Source organism: Amborella trichopoda, chromosome 3 (genome assembly GCF_054954075.1).
Source record: "Amborella trichopoda isolate Santa Cruz 75 chromosome 3, AtrichopodaSantaCruz75HAP2 v2.0, whole genome shotgun sequence".
Classification (NCBI taxonomy): Eukaryota; Viridiplantae; Streptophyta; class Magnoliopsida; order Amborellales; family Amborellaceae; genus Amborella; species Amborella trichopoda.
The window spans coordinates 13,527,509-13,541,166 of record NC_142338.1 but is presented as its reverse complement, the minus strand read 5'-3'; the positions used below and the strand labels follow the sequence as shown (position 1 = coordinate 13,541,166).

Below are 13,658 nucleotides of genomic sequence, written 5' to 3'. Positions count from 1 at the left end.
TAGAAAGAAAAAGTACCACAATTTTTAGAGAGAGAAACTATCTCAAAATTTTCGGAGAAACAATTTCAAATTTTAAGTTTTGGAGAGAAAGTATATTAAAAATTTGAAGAGAAACTATCCCAAAATTTTGAAAGAGAGGGAGAGAATCGCAAATTTTGAGTTTTAGAGAGAAAATATATTAAAATTATAGAGACAAATTGTATCAAATTTTGTTACCGAACAATTAACATGGAAATGATGATAATCAATGAATTTTTAACTGTATATCCAAACATATTCCATAGATTTTATTGAACTCCAAATATCCAAGATTCCTAATTTCCTCCTATCCAACTGGGCCCTTATTTTAACTTGGGCTTTCTTTTTCTAAATAAAAAAAAATTAAAAAATTTAAAAAAGAAGAAGAGAAAGGTTAACCCTATTCATTAAAATATGAAACTGCCAATTTTACATCAAAATGAATTATGCAAATCGAACAAAATTGCATCTTGGCCATGGCAGTTTTGGAGATCATCACTCTTGGCAATAGATTGAAGATATCTGTCACTCTATATTCAAGAATCTAAGCCTGCATAAATGAAATTGTAAAATCAATTAGAACTCTTAAATATATGGACTTTCAAAACCGAGAAGAAACAATCCTAGCTTATTCAGTTTTTAATGAAGAAGCAAAAAGTCATCAATCTTCATAATATTATACAAAGAACTACAAAAGAAAAAAAAACGAACAAAAAGAACAAAAAAAAACGAATAAAAAGCATAGAAATATAGGAATCGAGCTTGGATCAAAAGGGTAGCAGCTGGGTTTTTATAGCACTTTGTCTCAAGTTCCTTTCGTTTGTGAAAAAAAAAGTTATACATAACTTTACATGCTTTGAAATTTTAACTTTAAGAAAAATGCTTCATCTCATGAAAACCAGTGAGTGATAAAATTCACCACCACCTTCCATATCTAAACCTAACATTCTTGCTCAAAATCCAAATTCTTTTCAATGTTTTTCACCCCCCTCAATTCTCTTTTTTGGGTCTAAGGAGTTTACATGAAAGAGAGAGAGTGGGGGAATGCAATTTCAAAGTTGTGCAGGCCACTTCATATGGGCAAAGCCCTAAACAATCAAATTAAGGCGCAAAAAATTCAAATTCACTAGAAGTGGTTGCTTTGTTGTTGAAAAGCCATCAAATCGATCATCTCAACCTTGAGATGTATAGAGATGAAAAACATAGATTTCAAATTGTTTGGGAAATACAGCATTTTGTAATGCATTATCTGGGCATCAATTTCAATATTTTTAAGTATTTATAGATCCACTCTATACTATTTTTGAAGCTTTAAATTTTATAATTACATTTAAAAATAAATTTTCAGATCATCACAAAGATTTTAAGTACTAAAGAATCATTTTTAGTGACACGACATACTTTGATTGTTTTGGGCCTCAACCTTATATAAACCCAACACCCCTACCCCCCAACCCACACACACACACACATATATATATATATATATATATGAAAAAGTATATATAAGTTGTGACCCCAAATAATCAAATTATTGTTGTAGAGGTTGTTTTGATAAGTAATCCTCAAATCGACCTCTATAGAGGTGAAAAACATGGATTGTAAATATGGGAAAGGTGCATCTTCCAAATCTTTCATGAAAATTTTGAAATTCATAATTAATTGAAAGATACATATACCAAAAAAATAAATAAAAAGAGTATCAAAATAGTGTATGAAAATTGAACTGGAACGATCAACCGGATATAGGCCTGAAACTGGTTCAACCGGCCTAACTCGTAAACCGGCCGGTTCAACCGTTCTTACCGAGCAAGTCTCAATGAAGTTGGAAATTAATGAAAAAATCTAAAAATATAGAAAGTAATTTAAATAATAATTAAACAAAGTACATCCAAATGAAGTTGAAAAATAATGAAAAAATGGATTTTAAAGAATTGATATGTGCTCAGGGCTATTTTTGAAAATTTTCATAAAAAGTGGGGAATGTAAAAATAAGTATTAATAGCCAAAACAATTTCCAATATTTGTCATATTGATGAAAAACATTAAAAAAAATACATTACAAACAAAATTTTTGATATTTAGGATTTTATATAATCGTTTTTAAAAAAATACGAAGCTAGTCATCAAAACCGGCCGGTTCCGATCTAACCGGGTGGCTACTGGTTAGACCACCCAATTTTTTCTTCAATACTACCAAATCACACTCATTTTCGATAGGGGCTAGCCCGAAAATACATACATGGGACCCGGGCCCGGACCCAAAGTTTATTTCAAGGACCCAACCTGATGGGTTATACATAAAGAAAACAAAAAATTAGCTAAAAATTTAAAATTACCGAATAATATATGCCTAAAATTACCAAAAACATAGGGCCAAAATTACATAAAAATATGGTAGGGATTAAAAATTTTAAAAAATTAAACAAGTATACCTATTAGTATATATAACCTATATTAATTTATATATAAAAATATTTTATAACATATTAGAATAACTGAATCGATTCCACCAATACCCGAACCCGACCCAATTTACTATTTGGGTCCAAGATTTGGACTCGAGCCCGACCCACCAAGTCCAAATCTTGGACATATACTTGGATCCTAACTGAATCGGGTCGGGCTAAATTCCCGAGCCCTAGTTGTCCATAAAATATTAGTATTTATACATTTTCTTCAAAATTATATTATTTTAGAAAATTATTACATGTGATAATAACATCAAGCATCAAATAAAAAATACAAAATTTGCATTAGTTCAAAATTTTAAAAATAACAAATAAAATTTTTGGAACACGAAATTTATTAACAATTATAAGATGTCATATCAGGTACTGTAACGAAAATAATTCTCGCAATAATCTTGTAAACCAAACAAAAGTGTAGAGTAGGTGATTGTGAATCTCAAATAAAATAATTGCATACCTTCAAGTGGCAAGGTTTTTCTATTACAATCTCACTCTAAATCTTGTTATAGCACATGAAGTAGTAGCATTTGAAATTTTGATGAAAACCAGCAAGAGTAACTAAACAAAGATAATATATCGAGAACAAAAAAAATGATAAAAAATTAAATAAAAGTAAAAAATTAAATAGAAAATATATAAGAAAATATATTCAAATAATATAAAATAAAAAAATAATGAAATAAATAAAAAATATTAATGGAGGATGTTAAAAGCGATAGTTAAACCCTATGTAAATCTACTCTACATATATGAGTGATCGGAGATGCTTTCTCTCTAGAATTCTTACATTCTCATCTCCATTCATGCTTCACAATTCAAATATTTCATTCTTCCATTTCAAATATAATGAAAGGCAATGCTACTTGCCTCATAAGTTTAATATATTATCCAAAAACGAAAATTATTTTATTCCCTTGGATGACCCAATTGGAAATTTTTGAAAAACTTTTCTTAAATTTGCTCTTTGCGTAGGTATTTTTCTGGCTCTAACTTGTATTCTTCCTGAGAATTTTAATATATTCAATGATATATATAAGATAAAAAAATATGCCATCTTTATTTGAAATTAGAAGGAACTCCTAGATGTTCACCTAGACAAATCTTCAGTAATATCTCTCCATCTCCTTATCATTTCCTTATCATACGTACTTCTCTCTTCTTATCATACGTGCTTTTCTTTCCCTTAAGTTTATTTATTTCCTTGATTTTCATTCTATTTTTTTTTCACTCTCTCTACCCATGTACTTTATCTTCATGACTATCTCCCTCAAAGATAGAGATTAGGCACTTGGGGTTTTGCTCTTTCTTCTTCCCTAAAAATGAAAAGCTATCTATCCCAGTGAATCTCTCTCTCAATTCCCTCTCCACGTACACACTCTCTTTCTTCTTTTAAATATGGTAAGCATCTTTTTTTCTCTCTTAAATATTATTTTTTAATATTAAAATATGTACATACTCTATTTTTCTCTCCCCCAAAATATGTGCATAATATGTTTCAACTATGAGACAAAATATGTGCATAATATGTTTCAAATATGCGACAAAATATGTGCATAACTTGTTTCAAATATGAGAATGTGTCTTACCATCTCTATATATATAATTAGAGCCCTTTTTATCTTCTTGATATGTATTATTTTTTAATATTAAAATAAGTGCATACTCTCTCTTTCTATCCCCCAAAATATATGCATAATATGTTTCAAATATGAGACAAAATATGAGCATAATATGTTTCAAATATGAGAATGTGTCCTACCATCTCTATATAAGTAGGGCCCTTTTTATTTTCGTGATATGTGTACCCTGACTTAAAAATGTAGTATAGATAAAAAAGAAAAAAGAAAATATGGAACAAATTTTTGGCTATTAGATATGGCTTCGTGAAATCTCAACCATTGAAAGGGTGCTTATGCACCCTTCCACCTATCCATATTATGTGAATGGGATACTTTCACTTATTATAAATGAAAAGTAAATATATCGTAATATATATAATTCTTTAAAGTAATTATTAAATTATAAGTAATATACGACAGAAAAATATATTCCCCTCGTAAAATTATTATTTATAATAAATATTTATCTAAAAAAATATTAATTGATTGCTATTTTAATAATAAATATTTTAAATAATAATAATAAATAATAAGATTGCATGATATAAGAATATCATTATCATAATAATTAAATAATATAATATCGTAATATTAATATATATAAATATGGTGGCAATAAATCATGAGTTTCATGGTGACACGAATAGTAATAGCTAATGATTCAAAACCCGGATGGGTGGGGTGGATCGTCCACCCCAACTAATACAGCGGATTGCTGATTTGGATCATTATTATTACTCTAAAAACTAATGTTTCAAAACCTGGATGGGTGGGGTTGATCGTCCACCCCAACTATTTTTATGGCTTTTGGTAACATGAAATCTTTTTTGACGATTAATTTGCTCTCATCTATTTCATTAATTATTGTGCTTTATCTATACTTATTAGATATTCTTTTATTTTAAATTGAATTCAAATTTATATGGCCTTTTTTTGTTTAACGAATTTTAAACACGTGCAAAAATCACTTATATTCAACCAATTAAATATATATTTTTGTCCCTTTTTAGGTTGTAAAACATCAATATTTTGTAAGATTCTTCATAACACAATTAGTTTTTTTTTTCGTAAATAAATGGTGAATCAGTCTTTAAATTTTTACCTATCCATAACACAATTAGCTGTTTTTTTTTTTTTGGTTAAGTAAATAGTGAATTAGTCTTTTAATTTTTACCTATCCAACTTATTTCCTGACATGTATATTTGTAAGCACCTTGTAAAACATATTTAATTTCCTAACTCTGTATGCCAAATTTTTTGCACAGCTTACTATAGTCCATCTAACCCCATATAAGTTCCTTATCCTTCCCTTACTTCCTAGCGTCAATCCAGTCTCTTTTCCTTACTTCTTCCATGCAATCTCTTTCCATCAGTTCCAAGTATCTATCCAAGCACCCTATATTCATTCTACTTTAAAATAACCTCCTATAATCTCTATGCCAACTCTTTTCCACACTCCACCTTCCTAAACTCATCTCAACCGCTATTCAGAAAACATGTAAGTAGGCTCGGCCTGGCCCAAGGCCCAAACATATTAGCATGTAAGTCAGGGGGCCCTTGCCTAAGCCCAAAAATAAAATTTTGGGCCAGACCAAAATCTTACGTATGAGACTTGAACTCAAAAATCAGGCCGGGCCGAGTTAGGCTTCCTATAAATGTAGAAAAAAATTTATTTTAAAAGCTTATGAAAAATTTTGGGCCAGGTTCGGGCTAGCCTAGTCCTCGCACAAAAATACATCATGCCTACCAAATCCGAGACCCCAAAAATTTAAAATTTTAAGTACAAGTTTTTATACGTTAAAATTAATTTATGAATTTTATATTTTTTTAGCAATTTTATTTATAGACGTGCAGTTTTGATGCTTCCAAAAATATGTGATTTTTTTAACAAATTTTTAAATTCTTGAAATTAATTATTTCGCTTTTACATAGAACAATTGAAAGTCATCTCTATATTACATGGAACTTTTAATTGTGATGATACCACTTGTTGTGCTCTGATACCACTTGTTCAGATGTCAATATCCATTGGATAGTTTTATGAATTCTTCATCTTTTGCCAAATAAATTTATTCATCATTTTTGTTGAAAAATAGTATTTGTCATCAAATTTCTCCACCTCGAACTTTGCATTCGAAAACTATATTCCTTTACCGACAACCTTAAACCAAGGGTCTGATACTGCTTGTTGTGCTTTGATACCACTTGCTCTGATGCCAATATCAATTGCCAAATAAATTTATTCATCCGGGTACACATTTTCATGCTCTAAAAGTGATTTTGAGTGTTTAAAGTTTTTAATTTTAATTCTTGAATTATTTGAATATTTTAATAGTTTTTTTATTTTTTTCATAAGCTTTAAATGCTTTTAAACTATGGCTGACACTTCTTCAACTTGGTTGATAAAAAATTATATTTACTTCTTTACTTTGAAATTGTTAAATATCTTTATACTTTTTATTGTTCTTCTTTTCTCAAAATCATGTATATCTAGTTTTAAGATTTTTTAAATATAATTTCAAATATTTTGATCAAATAATGCCAACCCATATTAGCTTTAGTATGAATCCCTTCTATTAATGATATAGGAACTCTCCTTTCTTGTTTTAATTGCCTAAAGTTCTTCATTAATTATTTTTCGTTTTCTTTTTCCCATTTCCCATTTTTTCCTACAGTTGCTTTTCAGTCAAATTTTCCTTTACATAGTTTATTCCCTCCAAAAAAAAAGATGTTGTTTTGCTTTATTTACTTTTGAGGCTTTATGAACTTTTTTTATTATTTTATCCCAATTTTCTAGAAGTTTCTAACATTAATCTTTCAAAGAAATCATCTATTCATTTTCATTCTTTTGAAATTTATTTATTGAAATTATATTCATATTTTGAATTACATAAACTTTCAAATATTTTGATACTTGCATGCCTGTTTTTTGGCAGATACCATGGGGAATAATTTTAATATAAATCGAAAAGTTTCCTTTATTTGACGAAAATTAGAAAAATGTAATAATTCACGATTTGATGCAAACTAGAAAGGGAAATTATAAATACTTTAATAATTGTGAAATCCTTAACTCTTACAATTATTACAAAAAGGTGACAATCATGCTTTTGAGGTGTGCCCGTGCAAATTTGTTTTTTGGCTTACTACATATATAAAATCTTATCTTGAAGAGTGAAGATTTTTAATAAAAAAACAAGGTATATGGCCCTAGCCGGGCCTTATTGGTCAGGCCCGGCTTTATTGGGCCAGCCGAAAGCATTTTTGGGCCCGGTGTTTCCAGGCCGGCCCATTAAAGGACCGGCCTGATAAGCAGCATGTTCACATCAGCTCACCTGGTAGAGGCCCATAACCAAGCCCGTTAGCGGCCCATAACCAGGCCAGGCATGCAAGCCCGGATCGTGGCCCGGTTCATTAACTGTCCGTACTAAAAAAAGTAAATGCTCTCTATGTATAGATATCGATTCTAATCCTTGGCTAGATTTATGCTGCCAATTTGAAGAGGGCCAACAAATGCTATCAGAAGAGATGGGGTCGGATGAAAAAGTCAAATGCACGACCACACTGTTCTGGTCTCAAACCATATAAGCAGCAAAGAAGCATACACCCCAACAGAACAAATAACAAAAGAAGCATACACCCCAACAGAACAAATAACAAATGAACAAAACTCCACAGAGGGAAACTACTCTGCCAAATTCTCATTAATTTGAGAAAGTGTGCATATGATATCATAAATTCTTCTGCACAATGGTTAAAATATGATTCCTATCGTTCAATGCAAGGACAGAGAGACCGAGAGGGAAAGTATTCAAAGCGACAATTTACTTTTAATAAAATAAGGTGGTTATGAGCATGTTATTGAATACTTTTTACGAGAAAACAAAAAAAGAGCATACCTCTGTTCTTCAGATTCGAACGCTTCGGAGGCCCAAGCAGAACAAGTATGAGGAATTTTATATTGTTCTTCAGATTCGGAGGCCCAAGCAGAACAAGTATGAGGAATTTTATAGTCAGATTCGGAGGCCCAAGAAGAATAAGTATGAGTAATTTTATAGTTATGAGGAGTTCTATAGCTGGGTATGGGAACCTTATCAGAATCGATCGACTGTATGTCCTGAACAAGTGCATCATAATGTTTTTTCATCTCCTCAGGGCTCTTTTTTCCTCCAACCATGACTGCTACCTTCTTCCATCGCTCAGGCAATTCGGTTTCGTCTAGAACCGCCACCAAAGCTATCTCAAAGGCCTTGTTCTCTGCAGAGCTCCAACTTGACTCCATTGGTGATTCTGATTCATAGCTGCATCTTGATTCCATTGGTGATTCAACTAATCTTGATTTCATTGGTGATTCAACTATGCTTGATTTCATTGGTGATTCAGATATTCTTGATTCCACTGGTGATTCAAATATAGGCTTGCTGCCGCCTCAACCCAATCCCCCACTCAAATCTCAATCTCAAAACCAAAACCCACGAACAAATTTTTTAATTTACCTTTGGAGAGAGAGATGAAAAATGAAACTCCCCAAATGAGCATATTTATAAAGAGACGAGAGGAGAGAGAAACCAATATGATAACCCAAGCTTTCTCAAGTATAAAAATCAAAAATAAAGAAGCTTATCCAAATAGGCTGCAAAGTATTTCAAATTTAAAGTTAAGCATAGCCATAGAGACTATATATATATATATATATATATATATATATATATATATATATATGGAACGGTTGGTTTATTTGAAAGTATTTTTAAAAATATATTTTCGATGTGAAATTTTTTTTCAAGTGTGGTTAGGTACATGAATATTTTTATAGCTGCCAATTGGTCTGAAAAGATGCATTAGGACTTAAAAATACTCCTACAGCTAACCATATGAAGGAATTTTTTATATAAATATATTTTTCCAAAATTATTTTCACACCAACCAATCGTGCTAAAGTAAGCATAGGCAAAGAGACTATAGTTTAAAGTAACCATAGCCTAAGACACTATAGTCTGGCACGGGCTAGGTCATCCTTGGCCCGACTCTCATCCCTAGGCCAAGTGCGAAGAATAAAAAAATAAAAAAAAATTGAAAAACCTATCCTGGCCAAATAAAAGAAAAATATAAAACAATTAGGAGTGATTTATGTACGGACCCAAAATACGAAATTGTCCCACTTATAGGTGGAAATTACAAAGAAGGTCAATCAACCCGTTCTCTTTACTTTATTCAAAATTACCTCTCTCAACCCAATTTTGTTTTTTTTTTAGTTTTTCCGTTAGTAGGGCAATGCCCTAAGCTTTAAGCCACTTCCCTATTGAATAAAAAAAAATCAAAATTCAAATTAACCGAGGGCCAATTTTGGAAAAAAAAAAAAAATGACTAACCTACTTTGTAATTTTAAAGTCCGTACGTAAATCACTCAAGAATTGAAATATCGGGCCAGGCCACCTAAAAAAAGCCACCCCAAAATGAACGGGGATATGCATGGAGACTTAGTTCCTTGTTTGTACTACAATTAGGTTAGGGGATTGAGAGTGGGGGGATGAGAGCAATCTAAAGAAGATGACTCATCGACGGTTTGGAGGTTGATATTTTGACTCTTTCTTTTTCCATAAAAAGTTATTTCTAGAAACAATTTGTTTTTTAAAATTTTTATTTGGTAATTAAGTGGAGATCACAAGCACTATCCATTAAATTGGAAAAAGTTTATATAGAGCCAAGGCACTAAATAATCAAAGTAGAGCCCACCTCAAAAATTTCATTAGAAGAAGTTGTTTTGATGCCTAAATATCCTTGAATTACTTATCCCGACATCAAGATGCATGTACATGAGAGAAAAAAATAGATTTCATGTTTTGGAAATAGTGCATCTTGTAAAACATTTTTGGACCATCAATTTTCAAGATTCTCAAGTTTTCATAGATTTGTTCGAGCTAATATATTTTGAAGCTTTAAATTTTATAATTAAAGATGGAAATATATATTAACGTTATCATAAAGAATTCTCAGTATTGAAACGACATTTCTTGACACTATCTGAAGGTGTGCTTTACTTTGATTGTCTAGCACCTCGGCTCTATACAAACCACACCCTTTTAAATTAGTCAGTGATTATTTCTAAAAATGATTCGGTAAATGTTGATATTGATTAGAAATTAATGATATTTTATATGGGTATCCAAAGCACACAGAGCGGACTAGAATGTGCAATCTTTGAGCAATATCAAATCTTACAACTGGAGTTAAACATGCTAAAAAGAGGCGTATCCAACCTCATATTACGCCATAAAACATACCAAAACTATTTCGTGAGGACAAACATATCAATTTTGTTGTAATGACACAGATATGTCATAGATAGCATTGACGCAAGTAATTATCATCCGTTATTGGGTCGTTTGAATTCCTCTCTTGCAAACACAAGATTTGAATAGTTATGATTAATATAAATTAATTCTTATTTATCATAAAAAAATTATTGATATTTTATTTGTTATGAATAATATTTTATTTTTATTTTTATTTTTTATTACTAATATCATCATTATTATTATTATATTGTTAATCTTCTTATTTTTTTATATCACAAGACAAGAGAATATCTACCCATACCAAACCATCATTAGAGATCGGGTCCTTTTTGTTTTCCCATACAACGTCTTCAACAAAAAAAAAGTCCTATTGGTGCCCAATGGGAAAGTGATTTCCTAAACTGCCCAAACAGTCCCATTGATGTACCTCCCAATGGACAGGAAAGAGGTAAGAGAATATCTACTCATACCAAACTAATTCCAAGCGATGTTTTAGAGACCTAAATAGTGATTCCTCTCCATTATTTATAAAAAAACCAATTTTGATGAATTTTGATGAAGTTTTTGGTGAAAAGGGGAAGAATATGAGCTCAAACAACAAAAGTCGTAAAATTAAAATACAAAGCAAAAATTAATCATACTTGGTTTTAATGAAAGCTTGTTCTACGAGAATCTCTCAGCAAAAAAAAAAGATCAAATTAATAAAGAACAGCCACATAAATCGACTTTTGGCAGAAAACCCTATTCCACTAAAAAATCCCCAAATTTCTTCACGAAAATTTGTTTCTTAGGTTCGATCCAAGCCCAATCGTTATTTTATAGACTTAAAAATTTATTCTCTCCATTATTGATAAAAAAACGCAGAATTTTTACAGCTTTTTCTTGTGGAAAAATTTGTTTTCTTGGTGAAAGCCACTATAGCAACCGTGTCACTATGTCGACTCGCTTGATTCACTGTAGAATATCACTAAGAACCAATGATTCTTCTCTAGGCACGTTCAATTACCTATATTACACTGGATTCGACACTGGCTGCCCGATTCCCGTGTCAACTCGAGCGAGTCTGTTGCGATTAGCCATTTTTTAAAACACTAGTGTGGATTATTAATCTTCCTTACAATAGGATTTCGGATGACCTATTTTCTGAGTTTTCTGGTCTGTTGTCGTTACTTAATGAAGTATATATCCCTCATAATGCTGCTTATGAGTAGTTTGAGATATTGATGTAGATGAGAAATTTTTGGTTAAGTGTATTTATCATTTGTTTTTTCATGATCCATGGAGATGATAAGTGGTTGCGAAAATTTAGAAGTGGCTTTACCGCTCAAAGTGCCAGTTTTTTATGGTTGGTTGTTCAAGATAAAGTTTTAACTATTGATAGTTTCATGAAAATAGGGAAGTTTATGCCTTTGAGCAAGTTTTTTATGGTTCGTTGTTCAAGATAAAGTTTTAACTATCGATAATTTCATGGAAATAGGGAAGATTATGCCGAATATCTGTCTAGATGGTAAAACAGGTGCTCATTTGTTTCTCCATTATCTTTATACCTTTAAAATTAAATCTTGGCGCCGGTTACAGCTTGGGATCGCTTTGATTATACCTCCCGAAATAATAGGTATCATTTCAAACTTGTCACTATCTTTTTTTGCAGCAAACTGGTTTGGTGATCCGGTAGATTACACGATAGCTTTGGTTATACCTCTGGATATGACAGGTATCACTTCAAACTTAGTAACTATCTTGCGGCAAACTGGTTTGGCGATGTGGCAAATTGCACAAGGTGTGATCTTGTGAGAAATATGGAAGGAAAATAACAAAAGAGTTTTTGATGGAATAAATTTGCCCTTTGAGAGGATTCTTGCCCTTTGAAAAGATCATGCGCCAGGGGAGATGGGTATGAAGCGCGTTTATAAACTTAACTTATAGTTAGCAATGAAACCATAGATTAGCTAGATTGGATAGAGTGGTAAGGAATTGGGAAGGTAAAATTATGCATTTGGGGAGAAAATAGGTAAGGGATTGGGAAGATAAAATTCTGCATTTGGGGAAAAAACAGCTAAACATGTTGATTTCCTGGCTCTACTTCATGGTGCATTAGGGGAGAAAACAGCTTAACATGTTGAATTCCTGGCTCTACTTCATGGTTTGAAAATTTGTGTTGCAAAAAATTGAAGTACTTGTATTATTAAAGGGGGAGAAAACAACAAAGCATGTTGAATTTTTGGCTCTACTTCATGGCTTGAAATTTTTTGTTGCAAAAAAATTATTAAAGGTGATTCCCTAACCTGTGTTATTGACAGTGATTCCCTAAATGTTATCAAATGGTGCAAAAGGGGAGCAAAAGATGCTCTATTATTAAAGGATGTTATTAAAGGAAAGGTAACTTGTGTTATTGAAAGTGATTCTCTAAATGTTGACAACGAATGTGATTCCCTAATGTTATCAAATGGTATAAAAATGGTACAAAACAAGCGTGAACGTTAGAGAATCAAACATGTGTTATTGAAAGTGATTCCCTCTGTGTTGGGGAATCTTGAAGGTGATTCCCTAACCTGTGTTATTGAAGGTGATTCCCTAACCTGTGTTATTGAAAGTGATTCCGTACATGTTATCAAATGGTACAAAAATGGTGCAAAACCTGTGTTGTATTATTGAAGGTGATTCCCTAACCGGTACTATTATTGAAAGTGATTCCCGACCTGGGTTATTGAAGGTGATTCCTTAACCTGGGTTATTGAAGGCGATTCCCTAACCTGTGTTATTGAGAGTGATTCCCTAACCTGCTATTGAAGGTGAGAAAGTGATTCCCAAACCTGTTATTGAAAGTGATTCTGTAACTGTATGATTTATTGAAGGTGATTCCCTACCCTATATGATTCCCTAACTGATTCTGTAACTATATGATTTATTGAAGGTGATTCCCTAACCTATATGATTCCCTAACTTGTGTTATTGAAAGTGATTCCCTAAGCTGTGTTATTAAAGATGATTCCCTAAATGTTATCAAATGGTGTAAAACTTGTGTTATGTGTTATTGAATGTGATTCCTTAACCTGACCTGTGTTATGTGTTATTGAAGGTGATTCCTTAACCTTTGTTATTGAAGGTGATTCCGATACTTGTGTTATTGGTGATTATGATACCTGTTATTGAATGTGATTCCTTAACCTGTGTTATTGGAGATGATTCCCTAAATGTTATCAAATGATGCAAAATGGAGCTTGAAGTGATTCCCTAAATGTTATCAAATG

The 13,658-nt window shown here is 31.6% G+C and overlaps 1 protein-coding gene across 1 annotated transcript; it reads right to left on the bottom strand.

Annotated features, from left to right (window-relative positions):
• Positions 1-264: 264 nt before the first annotated feature.
• Positions 265-8,620, bottom strand: LOC18430756 (uncharacterized). Its single transcript, XM_011623797.3, has 2 exons — positions 8,008-8,620; positions 265-568 (listed from the first exon to the last, which is right to left on the bottom strand). The coding sequence occupies exons 1-2, from the start codon at positions 8,478-8,480 to the stop codon at positions 544-546; spliced, it is 498 nt and encodes a 165-aa protein (XP_011622099.3). The 5' UTR covers positions 8,481-8,620; the 3' UTR covers positions 265-543.
• Positions 8,621-13,658: the final 5,038 nt, after the last annotated feature.

What these genes read in the sequence shown, in the direction of transcription:
- LOC18430756 (XM_011623797.3), bottom strand. Translation starts at nt 8,480, where the DNA reads ATGAAATCAAGCATAGTTGAATCACCAATGAAATCAAGATTAGTTGAA. An exon ending in TTCGAATCTGAAGAACAGAG is followed by an intron (nt 569 to 8,007) that starts GTATGCTCTTTT and finishes TCATTTATGCAG; the next exon opens with GCTTAGATTCTTGAATATAG.